At 52.7% G+C, this 24717-nt stretch overlaps 1 protein-coding gene across 3 annotated transcripts in view; it reads left to right on the top strand.

Moving 5' to 3' along the window:
- LOC150011653 (rap guanine nucleotide exchange factor 3) overlaps nucleotides 1–24717 on the top strand; it is a 48928-nt gene that overhangs the window by 14004 nt on the left and 10207 nt on the right. Inside the window, exons 16-27 of one of the 3 annotated variants that reach the window (XM_090273058.1) lie at nucleotides 927–1008; nucleotides 1301–1447; nucleotides 3301–3398; nucleotides 3863–3988; nucleotides 4077–4258; nucleotides 4511–4601; nucleotides 4742–4792; nucleotides 5686–5773; nucleotides 6135–6199; nucleotides 6647–6701; nucleotides 6796–6867; nucleotides 7682–9263. In XM_090273058.1, coding sequence (XP_090129184.1) covers nucleotides 927–1008; nucleotides 1301–1447; nucleotides 3301–3398; nucleotides 3863–3988; nucleotides 4077–4258; nucleotides 4511–4601; nucleotides 4742–4792; nucleotides 5686–5773; nucleotides 6135–6199; nucleotides 6647–6701; nucleotides 6796–6867; nucleotides 7682–7800 — 1176 coding nt within the window. In that variant the 3' untranslated portion in view covers nucleotides 7801–9263. Of the gene's footprint in view, nucleotides 1–926; nucleotides 1009–1300; nucleotides 1448–3300; nucleotides 3399–3862; nucleotides 3989–4076; nucleotides 4259–4510; nucleotides 4602–4741; nucleotides 4793–5685; nucleotides 5774–6134; nucleotides 6200–6646; nucleotides 6702–6795; nucleotides 6868–7681; nucleotides 9264–18706; nucleotides 18823–24717 lie in introns of those variants that run through there. The other 2 variants (XM_090273057.1, XM_090273059.1) reach the window with 2 other exon arrangements.

The raw sequence follows: 24717 nt of genomic DNA, 5'->3' as shown, positions 1-24717 counted from the left end.
CCTGAGAGGCAGGATGAGAGGAGGTGATGGAGTACAGGTGTGGAAGGATCCGGGAGATACCTGAGCCCAGGGCTTGAAAGAGAGTTCAGCACTGGTGGTCTGGTTTTAAGTCTTTCACATGCAGATGGCATGTGAAGCTGCCAGGGACTTGGCTCTGAGATTTGGAAATCGAGGGATGAACCATGATCTAGGTCTGAGCCTGATCTGCCCCATTCAGGGCTGGGAGGAGGAAGAGAGTCAGTGCAGGCATTGGAAAGAGTTGGAGTGGGTAGAGGGTTGTGTTAGGGGGCCTGTGCCCAACAGGGGCTGCTCCATCAGCCCACTGGGGTTGGGGACCAGGGAGGAGGGCTGTGGGGTTTGAGAGGGCAGCTGACCCAGCTGAGTGTTGGTAGCTAAGAGAGCAGAGAGAGGGAGGTGCAGGTTGGGGTTCCACGCAGGCCACTCAGCGGCCGTGCTGCCTTGGGCATGTGACTTGACCTCTCAGCCTAATTTGTCTCATCTATAAAATGGGAATAATAACAATGATAATATTTTTGTCAAAGGATTATCCTGAATATTTAAATACTTAGAATAAGCATGCCCTTAGCCTGGCGTGTAGCAAACAGCAAATAGCCAACGAGTAAATGATAGTCAGAGGAGGAGGGGAAGAGAAAACCAGCTGAGGCGTGCTCCTAGGACAGCCCTGGGCTTGCTTGGCCGAGGGGTGGGTGGCACGCCGTGGAGGGACACACCTCGTTCCTAGTCCTGCTCCCTCCCTTCTCCTGGAGCCTTGGTCCCGGGGTGGGACCTGGCTTGGGCTGACTCAGCAAGCAGAGCCCATTGGCAGTGCATCTGCTGTGCAGGTCTCGTGTTCCCAGGGACAAGGCCTCTCGCTGGCCTTGCACACTCCCCTGTGTCCTCCCGGCCTTACTTTCTCTCCCTTTCAGGCCCGGAACATGCCTGTTTGGCTCCCCAACCAGAACGAACCGCTCCCCAGCAGCAACTGTGCCATCCGAATTGGGGACAAAGGTTGGTGATCTGAGCCAGCCAGGACATGACCCATACCCTGCTGTGGTCACCATTGACCACGGTGTGCCTGGCCAAGGATGGCACCCTATCCTCCTTGGGGCATCAGTTCGAGCCTCTCCCTCTCCTTGGCTCAGGGTCTCCCACCTGCTCTGTGTGATGTGCCCACCCAGGCCTCTCCTTAGCGCCCTTGCCTGCCTCCTGGGGACCCCTCCCACTGCTTGCTGCCCTCTCTCTCCCGGAGTGGGGAAACCCAGCACCCCCTCACACAGTTCAGCCCGGTCTTCCTCTCCAGTCCCCTATGACATCTGCCGGCCAGACCACTCAGTGCTGACCTTGCAGCTGCCTGTGACGGCTTCAGTGAGAGAGGTGATGGCAGCGTTGGCCCAGGAGGACAGCTGGACCAAGGGGCAGGTGCTGGTGAAGGTCAACTCTGCAGGCGGTGAGTTGTGTGTCTGGGTAGGGTGGCCCCAAGGAAGGGAACCTCCTCAGAGCCATGCCCAGATCCCCCAATTAAAATCATTATCATCTTTGTCGTCTTCATCAACTTAATGACGCCTAACATTTATGGGAGGTTGATGATGTCTCTTCAACGTGCTTTTAGTGTGGTGCTTAACAGCATGAACTCTGGAACCTGCCGTCCGCCTTTGATCCCAGCCCTTAGCTCCCTGTCCGTATGTCCTTGGGCAGGGTACTTCACCTCCCCATGCTTAGTTTCATCATCTGCAAAATGGGCGCGACGAGAGTGCCTGCTTCACAGAGGAATTGTGAGGACTGAGTGAACTCATCTGTGGACGTGTTTAGAATGGTGTCTGGCACATTGCACTCCTTAGGTATTAGCTGCTACTAGTATTATTATCACTCTTGCATAGTCATTTAATCCATAACAATATTATAAGCTAAGTTCTTCTATCCTATTTTCAGACAAGGAAGCTGGAGCTCAAAGGGACTGAGCAATTTTCTCAAGCTCACATAGTGAGTGTAGCTAGCCTTTGAATTCAGGTAGTCTTCATTCATTCAGTCAGTCAGCAAACATATTTGAGGATTGGCTGGGGGCCGCAATGTGTTAGGAGCTGCAGGTGCTGTGGCAGGTAAGACAAAGCAGCTTGTTGTTTAGGATCATAGACTGGACTCCCAGACCTGTGTTGGAATCTGAGATCCACCACTTACCAGATGTGTAATCCTGGGCAAGTTTAACCTCTCGGAGCCTCCCGATTCCTTGTCTGTCAAACATGCCCTCTAACTGGGCCTATCACATAGATCTGCTTTGGCTAGTAAATGAGATGCTGTGTGTAGAGCACTTAGTATGGAACCTGGTACAAAGGCCGTGCTCAGAACATGGCAGCATGGATTTTTAAGATCGGCCTTTGAAGAACTTGGGACATTAAAAGAAACCCCCCTGTTGTCTGTGAAGCATGCCACTCAGGTCTGACAGCTGGAGCCCAGGGTAGACTAGAATTAGGGACATCCAGAGAATAATGGCAAGGAGTGGAGACAGAAAAGCAAAACCTTCTCCCTTCAGGTCTTGGGGAGAGAGGATGAAGTCACCTGTGCCGGTAAGTGCTCTGGAAGCACTGCCCTCTGGTGGCCACCTGGAGAGTTGCGGTTGCTCAAAGCCAACATTTATTGAGACCCTTCTAATCAGTAACCAGTATTTCATTACAACCCCCCTTGCTATATGTATATTTACTTATAAGTCATACACATGAATTCCTACACTAAGGCTATGTAATTATAAAGTTGTACACAAAATAGAGGTGTAAGACATATGAGAAAAAATACATTTAAAGTAGAAGAGCTAATATTTTTTTTCCTGGACAAATGGATGGCCTTCTGTGCCTTACTTTGGAGGGTCAGTCATGACTGAAAACACAGGCCCAGTCCACATGAGCTAATGAAAATCAACACCAAGACTTCTGTAAGACATTTCCCAGTTTTCATAGGGCTGTTTACATGTATCATATACTTATAGCCATTATTTATGTAAATTATTTCATTTGACTGTGCATAGTCAGGGGAAGTCTTATTGTCTCCATTTGACAAAGGAGGAAACCAAGGCTCTGGGGGATTCCTGCCTTGCCCAAGGTCTTCCTGTCTCACTATACATCGCCTTTCCTTCTCCTCAGGTGTGCTACCCTGGGCAGAGTGGGTGTGTGGGCATGTGCAACTGTGCATTTAGAGCACCGGCCCAGGACTCTAATCTTGATACTGGGAGAAGGACCTCCCAGCCCCATGAAGAGGGCCACTACACTGCCTCCCTGTTCCGACCCAGTGCAGCCTCTGCTCTCTTTGCAGATGCCATTGGCCTGCAGCCAGATGCCCGTGGTGTGGCCACATCCCTGGGGCTCAACGAGCGGCTCTTTGTTGTCAACCCACAGGAAGTGCATGAGCTGGTAGGGACAGGCAGGGTGCCAGGACCCAGGGAGGATCTGTGTTTTGGGGGTGGTAAAGATGGGTGCTGAGGGAGGGTCACAGAAGAGAGGGGGCTTGGTCTGGTTGCTGCTGGGCCTTAAGGGGGAATAGGAAGAGGGGGCCTCAGCGGATGGGGCATTCCGAGGATGGGGACAAAGAGCTGGTTAGGAGCTTTCAAGGAGAAAGAGGAAGACCTGCCCCCATCAGGGGCTCCCCAGGGGATAGAAGCCCTACAAGGAGGGGTCTCAGTATTGGGGATCTGTCAGGAAGATGCCTTCTTGGGAAGCCCCATCCTTTAGAGGCCCCTTCACTCCCTACAGTACCCCTGCCCTCCCCCGCACTCTTCTGATCATGGGCACAGAGCTTACCCCAAACTCTTCCCTGCTACCTGATACCTTCCCTCTGGATCCCTCGGGCCCCACTCTGAGTACTCTCCCACCTGCAGACCCCACACCCTGAGCAGCTGGGGCCCACTGTGGGCTCTGCTGAGGGGCTGGACCTGGTGAGCGCCAAAGACCTGGCAGGCCAGCTGACAGACCACGACTGGAACCTCTTCAACAGTATCCACCAGGTGCAGAGAGCAGAGCTGCGGGGAGGACAGCAGGTAGTGGGGCACCCTGCCTGGAGTGTGCTAATCTCTTATGCTACCCCCTACCCAGGTGGAACTGATCCACTACGTGCTGGGCCCCCAGCATCTGCGGGACGTCACCACTGCCAACCTGGAGCGCTTCATGCGCCGCTTCAATGAGCTGCAGTACTGGGTGGCCACGGAGCTCTGTCTCTGCCCTGTACCCGGCCCGCGGGCCCAGCTCCTCAGGAAGTTCATTAAACTGGCAGCCCAGTGAGTTTCTGTGGGGGTCTATGGGATGTGTGGCAGAGCCTCTAGGCCACTTTTTCTTAACTGTCCCCCTGCCCCATCCCGTGGTCCCCTGGAGCCTCTGCCTCCCTACCACATCCAGCTCCATGCCTGTAAAGGCAGCACTGGCCTGGCCTGCCTTGTTCTGGGTGGGTCCCAGGGCTGGATGTTGTCTTGGCGTGGGGCTCTGTGGGTGAAGCTGTTTCCCCTGAGGGTCTCTGGTTTTTCTGCTAACAGCCTCAAGGAACAAAAGAACCTTAATTCCTTCTTTGCGGTCATGTTTGGCCTCAGCAACTCAGCCATCAGCCGCCTGGCCCAAACCTGGGAGGTAGGTGTGACCCAGAGGGGGAGGCCAGGTGCCCCCCACCTCAGTCCTGAGGTCAGGCTGCAAGCCCCTCCTGTGAGTCCTGGTGGGGACAGGGCTCCTACATCAGAGCAGTGACATCTCCAGCAACCTCCCCTTTGCAGCGGCTGCCCCACAAAGTCCGGAAGCTGTACTCGGCCCTTGAGAGGCTGCTGGTGAGTGCTGGGCCTCTGCTCGTCCACGGCCTGGTCCCCTCTGGCCTGTGAGTTCAGGGAGCTGGTGTTTCGCATCATGGTGGCGGGACATAGTGTTATACCCTTCAGTATGTGCAGGTGTTGGGGGTGCATTTGCTGTGGCTCTGAGGTCCTGAGCGAAGACCAGGACAGGCACACGTGGTGTCTGGCCCTGGGATCTGAAGGGCCAGGGGAGCATCAGGGGGACACTGGCCTTCAGCCGACCTGCCCCAGGCCTCAGGCGGCAGGTCCCGGCACCCACAGTGTGCCAGGGCCTGTCACTGGGCCCTCAGGACACTCCAACAGCCTGTGGGCCAGACTAGGCCGCAAGATGAGGAAAGAGTTGAGGAGTTGAACTTCAACTCCTAGCAATGGTTGCGGGGATTGAAAGGTTTTGACAATGTTCAAGAGAGAACTGGCTCAGAGGTGGTTTATTGTCAGTATGGCTGTGGGAGCTCTTGAGGAAAAACAATTCACCTCTTGGGGCTCAAGAGCTTCAGAGGAACTTACCTGCCAGGGGGAAGGTGTGGATAGAGAGAGACAGAAACAGAGAGGGAGAGAGACAGAGAGAAAGACAGATAGACAGACACACACACACACACACACACACACAGAGATCCATGGAAACTCAGGACCCTCATGACTAATGGTCATGGAGTTTCCTTGGGGGCAAATTGGAATACAAGGAAGCCACATGTGCACATGGCCTTTCTGCAGACCCTGCCTTGGTGAGATCTGGGGCTGAAGAGAAGCTGAGCTCCAAGGGCATGGGCATGTGGCCCTTCCTGGCAGGGTGGGGCACTTGGCTGTGTTGTGGGACATAGTGGGATATGGAGTGGGGACCCTCCCTCCCTCACTGGCTTCTTTTCTCCCAGGACCCCTCATGGAACCACCGGGTGTATCGACTAGCCCTCACCAAGCTCTCTCCTCCTGTCATCCCCTTCATGCCCCTTCTTCTCAAAGGTAATAGGACCAGAGCTTACCTTCCAGCCTCTGTCCTGTTATTCATTCCCATGCCTGTCTGTATGTCCACCCAACCCTCTCTGAGTAATTCCAATGTGCTGACGCCATGGGGGGCACAAAGGTGAACTGGGCAGTCACAGGCTAGAAGCAGTTAGGACGTGCAGACAGACATGGATGACATTAGATCGCTCGTGCTGTGAGGCCTAAGAGATACAAGGAAATTACTGAGGGGAGCCAGAGGAAGAGGGCAGGATGGGAGTGGGACAGGCCCGGGCTCCTCATTATTGGCCCATCGCCTTTCCTGGGCTGCTGAAAGGGGAAGGCATTTGGAGACCTTTGTACAGCACCTGTTTCTTTGCAGACATGACCTTTATCCATGAGGGAAACCACACCCTGGTGGAAAATCTCATCAACTTTGAGAAGATGGTGAGTTCAAGGAGAGTTGTCATCTGCTACTGCAGTGGGTTGGGGGATATGACTATGACCTTGGAAGGGGGCAGGCGGTGGGAGAGCATCTGAAGTTATTAATAATATGAATGTGAATGCTTATGTTAAAATAGTATGCCTAACTCCATTGTATACTGGAGGGCCTGCTCTGTTGGGGGTGCTGGGGTAGCAGTCTCAACTATCTCACCGTTCAACAAGGGCCTCTTCCTCTCCCAGCCCTTCCTGACCTCTGTTAGAGTTCTTCCCACTTCCTGGTCCCTGCTGGGCCTCTGCCTGTGCTGGGGCAAAGCAGACATGACCCCCCTCTTATAGCTTCTTAGTCTCTAGCAGCACCCTGCTCAATGGGAGCTCGGGTTTGCAGCTGCCCCATAGGCCAGGCAAGGGTTCTGCCTCAGGCCGGGTCTCACATCCTTCATTTGTCTGCAGAGAATGATGGCCAGAGCCGCGCGGATGCTGCACCACTGCCGAAGCCATGGCAATGGTGAGAAGGCTGGTCCTCCTGGGTAGGAGCCCCGCCAGCACCCCCTTTGAGGCGTGGCTCTGTCTCCCTAACTCCCACCTCTCCTCCTGCCCAGTGCCTCTCTCACCACTCCGAAGCCGCGTCTCCCACCTCCATGAGGACAGCCAGACGGCAAGGATTTCCACATGTAAGTGGGGGCAGGGTGGGTGTTGATGAATTAGCCATGACTGGCATGTATAGTCACTTGCATACATGATACCTGTGTGATACATGCTGATAACTTCATGACACCTCTGTGAAGTAGGTGGAATGTTATCCCAACTCAAAGATGCGCAAGCGGTCTTGAGCGTTGAAATAACTTGCAGAAGGCCACACTTGTCAGCGAGAGAACTGTGACCCTGACTCTAGACCTGCATTTTAAAAATTGGCCCTTAATTCCATGAAATGGGATGCATCATAATCACCAGTTTGTAGCACACTGTCATCATTGGCCCTTTATTTTATTTTATGTATGTGTTTATTCTGCTAATATAATGAACATTTCTGGACCCAGTCAAAGCATGAGCACATTGACAATAATACCTCTACGGTATGTTCCCCTCCCTGTCCCCTTGCCTGCCCACCTGTGGTAACTACTATCCTCAATTTTGAGTTACTCGTTTTCTTGTTTTTTAAAATACACATACATATACATTTCAAATACCTCATTATGTGTGTGTATATATATATATGTATATATAAAACGACAACAAAATGTTCTTTAGTTTTAGTTGTTTTTGAACTTAGTAAAAGGGGTATTATGCTATGTGCAACCCTGGGGGCCTGCTTTTCTTCTGCCCCCAGATCAGTGGGGCAGGGGCAGCAGCCTTCAGGACTGGCAGCGGGAAGTGGTAGGGTGGGTGGCCGAGGGCAAGAAGGCTGGTTTGCTCCTTGGAGGGGGAAGGGATGGGCTCTCCAACTGGTGTCTGCACCCTCCCTGACCCCACCTTCTGTCCCATCAGGCTCAGAGCAGTCCCTGAGCATCCGGAGTCCCACCAGCACCTGGGCCTATGTCCAGCAGCTGAAGGTCATCGACAACCAGCGGGAACTGTCCCGCCTCTCCCGGGAGCTGGAGCCATGAGGAGGGGCTGGGGCTGGAGCAGCAGGCACTTCCCGCCTGGAAAGCCAGGGCACGCCCGGGCCAGGGGGCCCACAGGCTGGCCACAGCTGGGCAGGGCTCTCCGAGGAGTGGACTTGAGGCCCTGGATTGGGCAGCATGGAGGCAGCTGGCCCCTGTGATTGTCGGCCAAGGAGGACCTCAGAGTGGAATGAGCAGGGGCCCAAGCTAAGGAATGGGGTACAGAGAGACCCTGGAGTGGGTGGCAGAGCAGGGCAGGCGCCAGGACTCTGTGTTCAATAGAGAGCTCTCCACACCAGGTTTCTTTCCAGATTCTGTGCTTACGGCTTTGTTGTCCAGCCATCTCCCCGCCCCTGGGGTTTGTCTGCATGTGTGTGGCATGTGTGTGGCAGGGGTAGGGCCAGGCGTGGGGAGGGGTGAGGAGGGGAGGGACCGTCCTGCTTTTCTTTCCATAGCATAGGAGATAAACAGTTGGGTGTGGCCACGGCTGTTTGTTCTGGAGCGGTGGTCCCTAAAGAGCCTTATTGTTACCGAGAATTAACAGAGATGCCTGTGTTCTGAGCCTGGCCCTGTGGGGGTGCAGCCGAGAGGCCAGGAGCGGAGGAGGAGGCGCTGTGCCCTGGAGTGCACCCAGAGAGCTGACGGAGCAGCTCCACCGCCTGAGCACGGTCTCTGGGACCCAGGCGGGGCTCCCAAACAGCTGATGACGGTCCAAACCTAACCGCCCTGGCCACGGCACCTGCTGGAGCCCGGCACCCTGTCATTGGCTGGCCAGGGAAGCCCTCAGTTCCTGACGGGGGTCTGAGAGGACTGTGACTGCCCAGCCATCTCTCCCTCCTCCCAACGGCTCCTCGGGCTCCACTTCCTGTCCTTCAGCCTGGAGCACATCCTGGCCTGTCCCGAGGAGCTCATGCGGAACTGAGGCCTCTGGGAGGTGACAGTATGAGAGAGGATGTGGAGGCAGCGGCTTCTGTGGGCAGTCCATCCCTTGCTGAAGCCTAACAGGCTTGCAGGAAATCAGGATTTCTCATCAATGTTGAGAGTGGTCCCAGCAGGCTCTGTCAGCATGAAGTTCTCTTTTCAGCATGTCCATTGGGAACCAGTTACTGAGAGGACCCCTCCCTCCTCTCTGTTCCCCATGGTCCTGGGCCTGGCAAGGGGAGGGTCACTGTCTGGCCCCAAGAGGGACTTCTGGGCCTTGGGGATGACCCCGGGGTAGGTACTGAGCAGCAGGGTCCCGGGCACGTAGAGGAAGTCAGCCCTGCACTTGCTCAGCAGGTCCATCTGCCAGGGCTCAGGCTGGAGCCACCCCTCCTGCCCTCACCACTACACCGCCAGACCTCTCATCCCATGCTCATGGACACAAGCAAGCTTCTTCCAGAAAGTATCAGAACCCTGAGCAGCAGGCAACACCCCTGGGATTAAACCTCAGGTTTCCAAGTGAATCTGAGCAAGCCAATGAACAATTCTGTGCCTCCATTTCTCCATCTGTAAAATGGACGTGATGATCTTAGTCCAGTTCTTAGTGACAAACCAGTCAGCTTGCAACTCTGCCTCCACAGCGTGACAGCTGTGGGCAGTCCCTTGTCCTCAGCCTGACGGAGGGACAGCATCACCTGGGGTGAGGTCAGGCAGGCTCATTCCCCAGGGCGAACCTGGGGTGGAGCCAGTAGCAGGAGTAACCAAGCCAGCTCCCTTGCCAGGGATGGAGAGGCAGGACCACTGGGCACAGAAGCTTCCAGCGCTGAGCCATCAGGACCAGGCTGAGCTTCAGTCTTGGTGAGTCAGGACTCCCAGGGGCTTTCTACTCTTCCGGATCCATTGTCTGCCAGGGTTTCGGTGAGACTGCGGCCTGTCACCACCTGCCATGGCCCTGCACCATCCGTCCATTCAGATTCAAGGGAAGACCAGCCCTGTTTGATGGAGGCCACGCCTGGTGGGGGCCAGTGTTTCTCCTTTTCCGTCACACCTACATCCCTATGGGACTTGGGAAGCTTTTGAATCTCCCTTCAGCCAAGGCTGCCCTTCAGCTTCCCAGCTGCTTCAGTCTCTTGGGCGGGACACCTTTGAACCTGTTGGGTGAGGCCTTGCCAGGAGAACAGTGCCTGGGGTGGCAGGAGGACGCAGCCTTGAAGCCAGAGGCCTGGTGACTGGGCTGTGTCAACGCAGAGGAGGGAAAGGTCACAGTGACTCTAGCTCTGAGGGGTGTAGCCTTCTGTCTCCTGACTGCCCAGGGGCGAGGCGGGTGGGGCGGGTGGGGCATCCTGGCAGCCCAGGCTGTGTGTAGGGGGCTCCCAGCTTCAGGAGAGCAGGGATGGGAGGAGGAGTTCATGGGATGGCTGAGAGAAGGAAGCGTGAGATCAAGCCTTTAAAAAATATTTTACCTAAAAGAAGGCAAAGCAGAGAGACAATGTATGTGTCCTATGGGGGAGAATGTGACAGGGGGCAATTCCTTCTTCCAAATACACACACACCTCTACCCCTCCCTTACCCCTTATCCTTAGCTTCCCTGTGCAGGCCCAAGACAGGCTGGGGGCCAGACCAGAACTCCAATATAATAGCGAGGTGCACACCAGGGAGGGGCACCTCTTCAGCAGGCTGAGCGGAATCTGGTGAAGGAGTAGGGAAGGCTGGGCAGCTCAACCCTGCAGCTGCTCCAGCTGCTCTCCCTGGGAGCCAGCCCTCCCTTCTCTCCACAGTCTCATCTGAGCTGGGGATGTAGCACCCTCCAGTCTGACCACAGTCAGCCAGTGCGGAGTTAGAGCTCCAGGTAGTGGAAGGATGTGCTGATTTGCTTTCACACTCTCCTGTCTTTTGTTCTCCCAGCAGCCCTAGGTCACTGGCTACTCTGCTTCCCAAGCTGCAAAGATCAGGCTTCCTAGTATTCTTGCAGCAGTTATTCCCAGTACAGTCATACCTCGGTACTTGTCGGCCTCAGAACTTGTCAAACTCTGTACTCGTCACGTTTTGCCGAGAAAAAAGTTTCAGGACTCTGTGCTTGCTCGGGACTCCTTGTACATCCTAGAATTTGTATGAGCCACAGCACTGCCCCACAAGAGAAAACGCTTTGTCATTCGGTACTGTCGGATTTGGACTCATCATGAGGTCCAGACTGGGTTAACGACTAGTACCGAGGTACTGCTGTACTTACCATGCTGATCAATGTGAATTATTTTCATCGTTTCTAACACACTTTCACTTCTATTATCTTATTTTGACCCCGATGATGGGTAGGTAATTTTACTCATTTATACTAAAAGAAACTGAGGCACAGAAAGATTTACTTAAGGTCCCATTACTGGTTAGTAACAGGGCGGATTGGTAGAAGAGCTGACGTGTTTCAGCCATGCTGGTGCCATGGGCCTTGCTCACCCTTGACCTTTCTGCGTACGCCCAAACCCCAACATTTCAGAGACCCAGGCATATAAAGTCCTCTTCTCCTTCCGCCTCCCTCCCTTCATTTTGGAATACTTACTATAAGCCTGGTAGAGGCTCTGTGAATGAGTCAGACCCTAGTCCTGGCCCCTCGGGGAGCAGACCACCCAGCCATGTAGATGGATGCACAACAAGGCCACCAGTGGGACAAGATGCCTCAGGGCAAGTCCAGAGTGGTGGCTGCTTGGGCTGTAAGGTTTCACTGCTCACCCCCGGCACTTAGGCCCTTGGCTGCTCCCTTGTTGGAAGGCAGGTGCACAGCCCTAGTCATGCGCCCCCTCATTCCCCAGGGCCCTGCACACCAGGCTGCAAAGCTCTGCCTCCCAGAGTTGTGGGGGGTTGCTCTCAGATCCCCGCTGGTACAAACCACCAGAGTATCAGATACAGGGGCCGGTGGCCGGGGCAAAGTCTCCGACCTGGCAGCTGTTGCTCCCTCCCTCCCCTCCATGGACATACAGGCCAGAATGTGCACGCATTTCTGAAGTGGATCCTTATACCCAGCCCTGTATATGGAGTTCTGGGTTTCTCATGCATCTGCCAGGGCCATGGGCTTAAAGTAACTGAGTATCCACTCAGTCCTGTCTAGTCGCCCCAGGCACCTGAGGGACAGGAGGCTGCCTTCCCTCGCAGTGGCAGTGACGATGCTGCCACCAGATCCCTCTGAGAATCTGTGCTTTGAGAGCTCTGAGTCTGACTCAGCTGTGCTTAGAGAGCGTCTTTGCTCCCGTGCCTGGGGCCTTCCTGGGGCAAGCAGCCCTGTTGGGGCCTGGGGTGGCTGCTGCTGCTGCTGGCAGGTGGAAGGCTGAGGCAGCAGCATCGGCTGTGACCCCTGGGAGAAGGAGGAGGCTGGGCTTTGAGCCCAGGCTCACCTCTTTGTACGGGAAGGGTGAGATTCTGGTGGCTCATGTGTGTTTAGACTGATCAGCATGGACCCCGGGCCAGGGTCCTGGACACTTAGGGCCTTCCCTGACTCCGTCTGTCTGTCATGCTCTTGGCCTTTGGGAAGCGCTCTGGGCCTCAGTCTTCAGGCCAAGGTGTGAGTTGTGGCCAGCCAGAGCTGTTTCCAGGGTGCTGGGTGGCAGAGAGTGCCAGCTTTCCCGGTGCTCGAGGACTCAGCCAGCAGGGGGTAGAGGGAAGGTGACATTTTGCTAGGGCCATGGTAGCAGGTCATTTAAGCTTCTGCCTTCCAGAAAATTGCCCTGTAAACCAGAGTTTCAGGTGGCCCAGGCATGTGTCAGGGTGGTTCTCCCACAGGGAACAGTGTGTGGGGGTGGAGAAGCCCAGGACTCAGCAGTCATGTGGCCTTGGGCAAGTCCCTCTCTCTCCCAGGAACTCTGCTTTCTTATTTATAAACAGAGATTTGGATTAGGAGGGTGTGGGGATGTGGTTCTGCAATTAGTGCCTATGATTTAGGCAGCTCAAGACATCAAAATGGGAGAGGCGGCACAGACCATTCTTGGTCATGAGGCTGGCAAACCCTCCAAGCATCTTCCCAGCAGCGGCCTCCAGCCAGAAGGCATTGGGAGGAGAGCCAGCAGCAAGCACCGTTTTATTAGAAAGGTTCTCAGAGTTTCCTGTCTTTGAATGTTGCCCCCTGCAGCTCCCCAAAGTCCTGCCTGTCTGTAGAAGGCCCCCATTATATAAATACATAACTTGGGAGGATTCTAAAGGGGCAAAAAGGAAAGAAAGAGCCTTGAAGCAATGGCATTAGGGGAGTTGTCATGACATGGGACAAGGGGCAAGGTCCAGAGTATTCCTTAGAGTATATTGCAGTGGCCCTGGGAAGACAGAGCATCCCCCCCCAACCTCTTCCACCACTAGGGGAGAGAATTAGAGGGAGAGGTAGGTGGCCAGCTATACCTGGGCCCTGCGGGGGCAACAGACTGTGTGCTGGAGGGAGACTGGACTCTGGTGGTCCACAGCCTTCTCCGTTTCTCTTTCCTCGTGGTTTTTGGCTGTTGCTAATCTCATCAAATAAAGCAAATGGCACAGGAGGCTGGAGCTGTGTATTTGTTCCCCACTGATGCTCTTGGCTTCCTGCAGAGCAAGGTTCAATTCCCCAGGCTGCAGCTGCACCCCAGGAAATAGGTGGTTACCTTTGGCAATCAAACCAGGTAAGCTAGACAGTATAAATCATTAATGACTCCTCCCTAGGACTCAAAATAACTTTTTAAATGTATATTTATTTTTGGAATTAAAAAAATCAAATTATGGAGAGGTTCAAGAGGTTGCCACTTTGTGTCTCTGTTTTAAATGTCATTTTTCCAGGGAGTACTTCCCTAATCATCCTATCTAAATTAGGTTTTCTGTAGCCTCACTTTTTTGTTGTTTAATATAGGCTTATCTGGTCTTTTTATGTGCCACGCACTGTGTTAAGAGCTTTGTAAGTATTAACTCATTCAGTCCTCACAAGGGCCCTGTAAAGTAGTCTTACTTGCTCTATTTTAAGTTACAAGGGAAACTGAGGCAGAGGTCAGGAAGATTGCCTAGGGTTGAGATGAACAGCTGGTGAGTGGAAGAGCTAGGATTCGAACCCAGGCAGCCTGGCTTTAGAACTGGTAGTCTCAGCACTGTGTTCTACTGTCTCAGTCGTAGGTTTCAGTGTACTTTGTCCACCCTTTCCCTCCCCCTTCAGATGCTGAGATCCTGGCCTTTGCATCTACTTGGCTTAGCACAATCCAGTGAATGAATGAGTGAATGAGAAAGGGGGAAATTGCCCATAATCCAACTACCTTAGCACAATAATTATGATAATTTGACAAATTGTAGATCTTCAGACCATGGGCTAGGAGTGGCTCCTGCTGATGCTGTCGTCATCGTTGTGAGGACAGAGCAGCTGGCTGTGCCAACACACCTGGGGCGAGAGACCAGGGCGGTGCCTCATGCCAGTGCCCGGCTCTTGGTTGGCCTCTGCCAGGCTCTGTCTTGATCTTGCCCTTGCTCGGACCCTTTCTGTCTCTCTGAGCCTCCTTGTCACTCTCTGCCTGTTTCATGCTCTTCTTTGTTCTCACCTGTGCCTCCAGACTCTCCCCCAAACCACTGGCGTTTGAGGGTGTGAGAGAAATTTTAGTTTCTAATCACTGTCAGACAGTGTGAAACAAACTCAGCATAGCTGGCAAAACGTAGTGGTAGGTGGTTACCTTGGGATCCTACAAAGCTGAAATCCAGGGTTCTCTCTGATCCCTGTAGTGGCTGCCCTTTGCAGTGGTGGTCCCAAGGGGTGGCATGGGAGTTAGGGCCCCCAAAGTTTCCATTAGTCCCAAATGAATATAAAATGCAGCTAAAAATGATGTGTTTGCTATGGAAACACAACTATACATAGATCCCTAGACCCTGTTACACTCACTGCCCTTGAGCCTCCCCTCCCCCCATGAACAAATTTTGGAGCATCCAGATCTCATAAAGGGATCTACCTGTTCTCTCCGCTTTGCTCATCATCTTCCCTTTATAACGAGTGGGGCTGGAAAGCTCATTCATTCATTTATTCATTCATTCCTGGTCTCAGGCACATAGGGACAGTTAGTTATCTATCACATGTTGGATGACAGTGCAAAGCAGTAGAGGGACCCATGAGACAGGGTATCAGTCTCAAGGAATTTCAGAGGTGAGCTGAAGAAACACCTGCATGGGTGAAAAGTTAGACAACAGTGTGTGGGTTAACCAACAGCACACTGGCAGCAACATCTATCAGAGGTGGCTCTGATGTGTCAAAGACAAACACAGGACATATAGCAAGAACTGAGTCCATAGGCAGGAGGGGTCCTGTGGGCTGGAGGGGGGAAGTCTGGCTTTGTGGAAGGGTGGATCTGCACCGAGGCGGGGGGATGAGTAGCAGACAGGCCAGTGTGGGGATAGGCAGGGATTCCAGGCAGAGGACTGGCATGGGGCTTGGCCGGCAGAACCGGAACCACAGCCTGGGACTCTGTGATGAACGGCTCAGGCAGCATGTCTGACTAACGTGCCCAGGTCAGGCCACAAGTGTGATGCTGAATGTCAGCGTGCCCACATGTGGCACACAGTACACAAACCAGCGTGGGAGAAAAATCTCTTAGGGAACCTTTCTAAGACTCATTCAGGAAGAGTACATGACAGACTGATGTGGTTCACGAGTGATCAGACATGGGTGACCCTCCTGGGCGTCTGTCTTGGGGCACTCGGCTGACACAGTGGGATGGAGGCTGGAGACCCAGCGTCTTCAAGTGCCAGGATCTCCTTGGGCGGTGGCTCCAGGCCTCACCTGAGCTGCACAGCTGCAGGATCCTTGCAGTCTCTGGTCCTGTGCTGAAGTGACTCGGTCTTGGTTTCAAAGAGGACAAGGGTGGTGAAAAGGGTGGTGAAAAGGCTGACCTGGGCATATGTCCCCTGTGTCGGTCTCTCCCATAGCCTGTTGGTCCGATGGATCTCTGACCACATTGGTAGCCCAGAGATGAGTGGGGCCTACTTCACAGTGGCCACATGCGGGGTCTGTCCTCCATCCCACCAGAAACCAATCAACTCCAAGAATAATATTCCAGCCCAGCCTGAACCCTGCCAATCCAGTAACTACATAGACCAGGGCCATAGTGAGCACCCAGTAAACACTTACTGGTGGCATTTTTGGTCCCCACATCCGTGACAGCTGACTGCCTCCAAGAGCTTTGCCCAGGCAGCTTCACCGTCTTCCCCAGCCTCCAATCCTCCTCAGAGGCCACAACTGCACCCTCTCCTCATTTTCTGACGTCTCTGTCATCATCCTCATCGGGGGTATGCCACCTCCATGCATTTCTCACCGCTCTCCCCCTACCCCAGGTGTCTGGGACCCAGCCTGCTGGAACTCTCACCTTGCCGGCTGCCTCCCATGGTGGCTTCTTGGGAAGAGCTTTCAATCCAATGGAAAGCAGACGTGAGGACCTAACTGGGAGGAGAAGGCTGAGCAGCAGAGCTTTCCATCCAGAGCAGGCCAGCCAAGAAGAGAAACTGTCTGCAATACAATAATAACCCAAGAATAAACTTTGTGTTTTGTGTACTCACAACTGTAAGCCTAGTTTTGCCCACCCCTGTGGACACATATATGTGCATCTAAGTTCATCTATGAAGCATCTTTGCATGAATAGATGGATATATGCTCATATATTGGCTGAATGGATTGTTTTCTATCTACTTTTGTCCATGTCAGCCTGTCTTGGGTTGCAGTGTCCTGGGGTTTGGGACTAGGACCTGGGAAAGGGGAATAAGCAGCCAGCAGCCCTGAGGAGGTAGGATCCCTTAACACCACAAATATTCAAGTGGAGGCAGGACAACCACTTAGGATTGTTTAGGGCGTTGCACCATCATATAAGAAGTGAAACTAGATGACTTCGGAGGTCCCTGTAGTTCCAGTGAATCTGACTCCAGACCTCTCTGCATAGGAATGCAGACATAATGACATGGTGGCCACGGCCCTGTAAAGGCGCGACGTTTGGAGTGATGTGGCATCGGTGCTCACTGGGTGGACTCTGGTCAGAGACTTGGCTGCAAAACTTAATAATTGTGTGCTCCTGGGCACATCTCCCAACCTTTCTGTGCCTCAGTTTCCTCATCTGTAGCAAGAGGACAGCAAAAGTACCTGTTAAGGGTTGTGGTACGAGTGAAAGAGAGAGCACACAGGAAGCTCTTCGTGTGTGACACATGGTAAGTGCTCCATCAGGGCTGGTGGTGGGTGGTAAGTCGAGACTGTGGTTTTTGTTGGAGGACCCAGTCTGAGACACACAGGTCCTCAGATGACCTCTCTGGGGCCAGTCTGTCCGCCCAGCTTCTAGCCTGCTCCTGATCTAAAATTCCCCTGATGGGGGCCATGCACACACCCTGGAAGCTCCATCCTACAGTCAGGTCAGTTGGACAACAGGATGATGCTGGCCAGAACCCACTCCCACTCCGATAGCTTTGGCTTCAGCCAGTGTCCACCCAGCTGGGCCCTCGGAAGGGACAGATCATCCAGTCCCAGGTTCTGCAGCGTCATTGCTTCCTGGTCCAGCCAGTGACATGCTCCTTGATTTCCTAAGCTAACCGGCATCTGAGCCCCGTTCACGCGCTGTCATTGAGGGAGGATGAGAAAGCGGCCCGCTTTTGTGTTGTGCAAATGAAACTGAGGCAAACCAAGCAGCCATTTCTGCTCCTCCCTTTACCTGGGCTTCTTTCCTAAGAGCAGGGCCAGGCTCAGTTGTGCTGCTGGGGTGAGGCCCTGACAGGGCGGCTTGCCCAGCTGTCCTCTCCACTCCTGAGACTGTGACACCTTTGACCTCATCTCCACACAGCCAGGGGTTAGGAGGTTCTCCTTAACCCACTGACAGCTGCTTGACCTGGAGCATGGGCAGGGAGCCCCAAAATAAAGTCTGAGTACCTGGAAGCGATTGTCAGATCCAACGCCATCTTTTCAAAGGAGAGAAGATAGAAAATGAGAGGGAAAATGTCCACTGTTAAATGGCTGAGGAAGACATGCAACCCCCACTGGGGCGGGGGTGGGGGGAGTCACTGCAGAGTAGTCTCACTTGCTCCTAAGTTTTGCCTTTTCATATGAGTGTTTTTTGAAAGGGCTGGGAATCCCCATGCAGTGCTCTTTCTGGGAAGGGCATTTTACTTAGCCGATTTAATCTTAATAGGAGGGGAGAACTTGGTGGCCCCACGTTGCTATGTCCTGTTCTTAGACTTGGGAAGGAAGGAGCCCTGAGAGGCCTCAGCTCTCTCTGGGAGGGTTTCTGGGGAAGAGGAGTGTGAGCAGGGGTACAGGGAGGGAAGCCCTGGGCTCCTGGAAGAGGGGGGTGTCTCCTCTGGCTGCCTGTAAGAGGCCTCTTGCCCTTCCCCAGCCTCATAAACCTGGAACCCATGAGAACCTGAAACATGTAAGCGCTGAGCTGCTGACTCAGTAAGAGTTAGAGGCCCATTTGCGTAATATTTCCAAGGTGACTGAGCTGTATGCGGCTTGATGGTAGTAAGAACAACCTTTGTTTTCAACCCATTAACCCCGATGCTTGCTTGAGCACTTACGGTTAGTCAGACTTGTGACGATCATCTTACTGTTTCTCACGCTCAGTACCAGCCGCTCAGAGGGAGCCAGCCTGTAGTTCCTTCCCTGTGGAAAAGGGAGGCTGGAGGCTGGAGGCTGGCAGGTAGCAGATGTTTGGAAGACACCACCCAAAGATAAGCCCATGGGTGCCCCTGATGGGGACAGAGAACCCCTAACCGAGGCCCATCTTGCTGGGCCAGCTTGTATGACCTATTTTCTAGCTACACGTGGCTGGCATTACCTGTTCTAAACATCTGGCATTACCTGCTGCTCAGTCACCTTCCCTCTGGCTGCACACAGCTGGAGCGCCCCACCCCCTCTTCACCTCTGATCCTTCTGGGATCCCTCCCTCTTTTTTTCTTCTTTGAAAGATCTGGAGGTACCAGATCCACAAGTTCTGATGTCTTTAAAAGGACCAGCCTGAGAAATGAGGCTCATTTGAGAGCTGCGACATTCATCTGGACTCTAAGGGAAGTCCAACAGCCAATCTCATTTTGGCCTCCAACGGGGCACCATGAAGGCCTGTGTCCCCCTGATACTGGCCATGCTCTGTGGCCTGGCATGGACCGGTAAGTCGCTATCTGGTGGAGGTAAATGGGGTCCTGCAGAAAGAAGCAGAGATTTGGGGAACTTGGTAGGGGGTGAAATAAGTGGGACAAGGAAGGGTCAGCTCTGGCCCAAATTCATAAAGCACCCTAGACTGGTCCTTCTCTGAGGTGCAGGAGTGGCCTCTAGAGCAGACTGGACTGTGAAGAGAGTTGTAGGGGCCCATGAACTAATATCATGGAAGCTACTTCTTGACAGCTTGGAATGCCAGCCCCAAACATCCTTTAGTCCAACCTGACTTGATCTCCCCAAGGTGTCAGATTTTGGAGTCCTTGTATGATACAAAGCTGGGGCAGTGGCCTGCTGGGTTGGAATGGCCTGACTGCCCTTGGAACCCCTCCACTGCCTGGGGATGGGTGAGGCTGTCAGGGTTGGGACCTTTCTCTGGGTTAAGCCTTAAGAGATGGGCAGGCTCAGGGGGAAACTAGAAGGAAGGGCCCTGGACCAGGAGGTAGGCCATGTGCTACTGGGGCTGTACAAGTGGCCAGAAGAATCAGTCTTGTCCTAGTGTTAGAGGAACTAACACCCAGAGAAGGGTCTTGGCCCACAGCTACTAGCGGTGCAGGGATGGGATGGAACACTTAGCCATGCAAAACGCTGATGCTGGTATGTTAGTTGTGGTTAATGAGTGAGTAAAAACGAGTGTGAAGGGAGGGAGCTGAGCTGACGTGTGGGGAGAATTCTTGTCTGCCTGGAGGAGAAAGAAGCAGAGCTTGATACCCATCCCACCCAAACTAGATGGTCCCTGTATAGCAGTGGAACTCAACCTTTGTAGTGCCGGGACCCTTTAATACAGTTCCTCATGTTGTGGTGACCCCCAACCATAACTAAAGCATAGTGATTGATCACAAAAACAATATGTAATTATATATGTGTTTTCCGATGGTCTTAGGTGACCCCTGTGAAAGGATCGTTCGACCCCCAAAGGGGTTGCAACCCACAGGTCGAGAACCGCTGCTGTATAGGAAGAACTGTTGTAGGGACTAAATAAGATAATGTATAAAAAACACTCTACATGGGAGGAGATCTCAGTGAATGGGGCTTTATGATTATAAATATTCCAGGAGGAACTTACTCTTGGAGTCATTTCCAAGTAGGTTGTGGATAAGGAGACCCCTAATGGGATTCCTAAGTGAAAGGTGTTTAGAAAGGCAGCTGTTCCCAGGCCTCCCAACCCTGGATGGGATCGCATGCTCACACGGCGATACTGCAGAGCAGTCGGGAGTCAGCTCTGACTGGGCCCTACGTGGCAGAGGGCCAGTGGTAGAGAGTGAGGGAGGACATGACGAAGTCTAGCTTAGTGGGGAGGAGTGGCCACTGGGCTGGTACTGCCCAGTTTCAGAAGAGGACAGCAACTGAAGACTTTTGGTCCCTGGGTGGGGGGGTGGGGGGAGGCAGGCAGACCTGAGGGCAGAGGCAACAGTGTTTTCAGAGGAGCCCGTGGAGCCCTGACTGCTGGGGTGGTGAGCTGATCATTGAGCCGTGGGGCTGATGGGGAGGGTCGGGTCGAGTGGGCGATGCCTCCTCCTTTCCCAAGGTGGGAGGGAAGAGGCTGTGCTCTTGTCTGTCCTATTACAACACCTCAGAACTTTGATGCAAGAATATGAATCATATGGGGGAGTCATTGGCTGAGGCAGAAAGTTGGTACTGAAAATGAATTTTCTTGGCTGACGAGGTCTCCTTGGAAACAGCATCTGGGCCCTGGGAGAGGCTCAGCCCAGGTATATAGAAACACCCAGGCTCTTTTGGTGGGCAGCATGGACAGGAGTGAGCATTCTAGCGTACTGATGTCTTGGAGGGTGCAGAAAAATTCAGGGTTTCATGGTGGGGGGATGCAGTTCATGGCTAAGCTCTTCATGGGGAATGGAGGAACAATCTGAGGCAGGATCAGAGATGGGGCAGAGGGACGGGGAGGGGACGGATAGTGTGTGGAGCAGTGATTCAGCTTCCTGGCTGGTGAGCAAGGCACACACACAGCATTTGTGTAAACAGTAGGCATGAGGTGGTACACTGGTGTGAGTACTCAGGATGACTAGTCATCTGAGTGTCCCTAGAACGGCACAGTGAGGTGCCTCTCCAACCTCAAATCCCAAGGTCATCTTGTAGACCACCAAGCCTACAGGGAAGTATGAAGGATCCCTGGCCCAGGCTTCTCACTGGGGACAAAGTCCTTGAACAGAGATGAAAAAGCCCACTCCCATCGAGCCAGTGGGGGTGTTCTCCTGAGCTCTAAAGAGCTGACTATTCACTTGTAGCCCGTCTCAACTGGTGCCAGCTGTTGGAATGAAATGAATTCTTTCCTTGGACTCTGCTGATCTGGCCCATTAAAAACATTGTCCTGTTTTGTCTGAATTCTCTCCCTTTGGATTCTGGGTGTACTGCCAGGCTGGCTGGGCAGGCAGCTGACAGAGCCTTCCTCCTGGGCTGAAAATTTTTCCTTAAGGTCATTGCATTCAGGTTCTAAGGGGGCATGGTTTAAGATTCAAGAGGAGTTCCCCTGGGCCTGAAGGGATGAGGGGCATTGGGCCTGGTGTTTCTTAGGGACAATTCACGGTATGGGAGGCCTGCCACACTGGAGGCCCTGTACACAGTGTGAAGTTGCCTCAGGGCCTGGGATAAACTTGCCCTGACACCTCTTTGATGTAAAGAAAACAGACCTATAATGATGATGTCAGCTAGGAGACTGTCAACAACATAAATGCGTTGGAACCCAAGCCTGAGGAATGGCCTACCTGAAACCCAGGAAAGGAGTCAGCTAGACAAACATGTCAGCAGGGAGGGAAGACTGCTCCAGCCAGTCTGAATTCTCATCTCCTTGAAGATGGGCATAAAATATTGCCACTGCTTATTTATCTAACAAGCACTTATATGGTGCTATTCTGTGTCATGCACTGTACTAAGTGCTTTACAAATATTAACTCATTTAATTCTTATAAATATTCTATGAAATGGGCTCCATTATTATCACACTTTTACAGATAAGGAAGCTGAGGCACAGAAGATCAAATAGCTTGCCCAAGATTGTTACCGAGTGAAAGCAGGTTCTTTCACGTGGCGCCTTGGTGTAAAACCCAACAGCTAGTGTTGAGGAAAACAGGTCTTTATTTACAATATTTCAACCTGGGGAGGGCAGTGAGCACTTCAGCTCAGAGCCCTGTCCCCCCATGGAACTCAGCACTTCCCTTGCTCCCCAAAAGACTATAAGCCAAAAACATGCCCAGAAGTCCCCCATCCCTTATCTGTCAGCTGTCTCCTTCAGGATCTGGGGTTCGATGTCCTCAACCTCCGTATAACAGTCCAGGAAAACATGTGCTGTGTTGCACTGGTCATGCATGGTTCTCTCTCTGCCCTTTCAAAGCTGCATGATCCTCTTTTTCTACCTCCTTGTAAACTGCATGGAGTTCTCCTTTCCCTTTCAAAGCCACGTGGATTTCCTCTTCTACCTCCTTGCAAACCTCATGGTTCTCTCTCCTCTCCAAAATGGTTGGCGCCTTATTTTTAAATCTCTGACAGTGGCCTGTGACGCAGTGGGCAGGGTAACGGGTTCTGACCATTCACAGAACCTTGCGCAGGCCCTCTATGCTCTTTCCTCACTATTCTATGGTCAAAACCCCTCCCATCTCCTTGGGGCCTTGGAAGAACCAAAGCCATTTGCATAACTAGGACAGTAGCTACCAGCCATAGATATGCAAAGGCATCTTGAAGCTGTCCCTTTCCCTCATCCTCGAACCACAGGCCCTGGGGAATTTTGGGGACCCCATTCTGTAACGATCACATAGATAGAAAGCAGCAGAACCAGAATTCCAGCCCCAAGTAGGTTGGTGCCAGAGGTTCGTGACCTCTCTGCTGTCATCCTCCTTAGCACAGTATAAACCCTAATCCCAGAATCCAAAGCAGTAACTAAACCCATCCATATTCCTAATACTCACCTCTGCCCCAAACCCAGGCTAAACTGAGATACCATACCTGCATGGAATCACAATTAGAACCAAATCCCAAATATAATCTAAGGCAAACTGGGTTAATTTCCCCTCTCCTAATCCTGACACATTCCACAATCCTGAACGTGATCTCAAACCTACCACCATTCTTTACCGAAACATAAATACAAAATTGTTATTTTATCAATACATTTAACTCAAATCCGAATTAGAACCATAGCTCTTAATCTAAACCTAACTAACCCCAATCCTGCCCCAAATTAGGTTTCAGTTTCCTCATTTACACAAATTCCGATGCTGACAATAATTCCAACTCAGATCTTGACATTCTTAGTAACCCACAGCCTGACCCTAATTAACCCCAGCACTCGCTAAATCCAAACCTCAGGAACCTCAAATGGAAAGAAAGGCTCCGTTATCACCCTCAAAAGCCCAGAGTGGAAGGAAGGGCCCCCACAGCCAGCTGTCACCCCGGCTTGCATCCTCCATTGTCTCTTCTGTGGTGGGCATGGTGGGGCTTGTTTTTTTAGGAGTGGTAGTGGATTTGTACCATTTCTTTTAAAATTTCTTGTCTTACGCCCCTGTGACCAAAAGCTTGTTTCTGCAGCCGCTTGGCTGGAGTAAGGGATGTGGTCTGTGGTTATATAACAGATCTTATTCCAGAGGCCAAGTCTCACCCACACCCGCCTCATTCCCCACCCTGAGGTAAACTACTCTGAATGCATTCCAAAGATTCAAGGAACAGAAAGAGAGGACACAGGTGGGTGGGGGGAAAGACAGGATGCAGAGAAGACCAGATGAAGAAAAGGAACGAACAAAGAAGCAGGAAACATAAAAGGCACAGGATCAGAGTACAAGAGGAAGGGGATGGGTCAGAGGGGAGCGGGCAGGTGGGATCACCTGAGCAGCAATGACCCACCTGCCTTCTCTGCAGGACAGGGGAATAGTGGCATCCAGGCCACACCCAGCTCACAGACCTCTTTTTTTGGTTTGCCTGAATTTTTTAGAAGTTGGAAAATTTTGCAGAAAAATTAAGGCTTCTCTTGGAAGACCTAGAGGTTGTGGCAACACTGAGCCTGTATCCCAGCGTGGCAGCAAATGGCTAGAGCTGATAGTGGCTGTCACTTTCAGGCAGGGCGTTGCTCTGGTTTGTCACGGTCTCCCCACCTCTTCCTACTGCCTTCCTGCTTCTTCACCCAGTTATGTGACAGGTCCAGCCCTGTAGGCATTTGGGTTTGTGATCCTGGTCTGTATGGTGAACCCTGCAGTATTCTACAGTGGGCCGCGGGCGGCGGGAGGGTGTGTGTGTTGTGCATGAGGGCTGTGTCTCTCCCTTGCAGACAGCGATGGCCTTCCCTGCCAGGCAGGGCCCCTGCCCTTATTGTGAACCCTCCTGCGTGGGTTACCTTGATTAGGAGAATAGGATCCTCACTGAGCTGAGTTTGTGACCTTTAAACTGCCCATAGAAAAGACGAACTCACGTGCATCACACTGTATGAGAAATTTAACCATGATGCTGCCTGCCAGGGTGACCGCTAGTGTCGCTGGTACTGGGACTGCTGTGAAGGCTACAAGCACCTGTGTACTGGTGAGGCTCCTTGTGGGGTGAAGCGTCTGGAAAGCACAGCAGGCTGAGCTGTGCCCACGCCAGGCCCACCTGAGTGGCCGCTGGCCTGGATGGCCAGCAGCCTAGAGCAGGGCTCAGGACTGATGACAGGGTTCAGGGGGCCTGGGATGAGGGTACTTAGGGACACAGCAGGGATTTGTCCACCATTTGTCCCAAGTGTTGTAAGATAACCCCAGTGTGAAACCCCAAGTTAAAATCAAATAGATGCCTGGAATATCTGTCTGAACTATCAAGATTAATAATATCTTAAACATTTAAATAATTCACCCCCCAAAAAGCAAAATAATAAA

Source organism: Furipterus horrens, unplaced genomic scaffold (genome assembly GCF_987537825.1).
Source record: "Furipterus horrens unplaced genomic scaffold, mFurHor1.1.pri manual_scaffold_4, whole genome shotgun sequence".
NCBI lineage: Eukaryota > Metazoa > Chordata > Mammalia > Chiroptera > Furipteridae > Furipterus > Furipterus horrens.
Note: the sequence above shows the minus strand (reverse complement) of the source record. Positions and strands in the feature narration are given on the sequence as shown.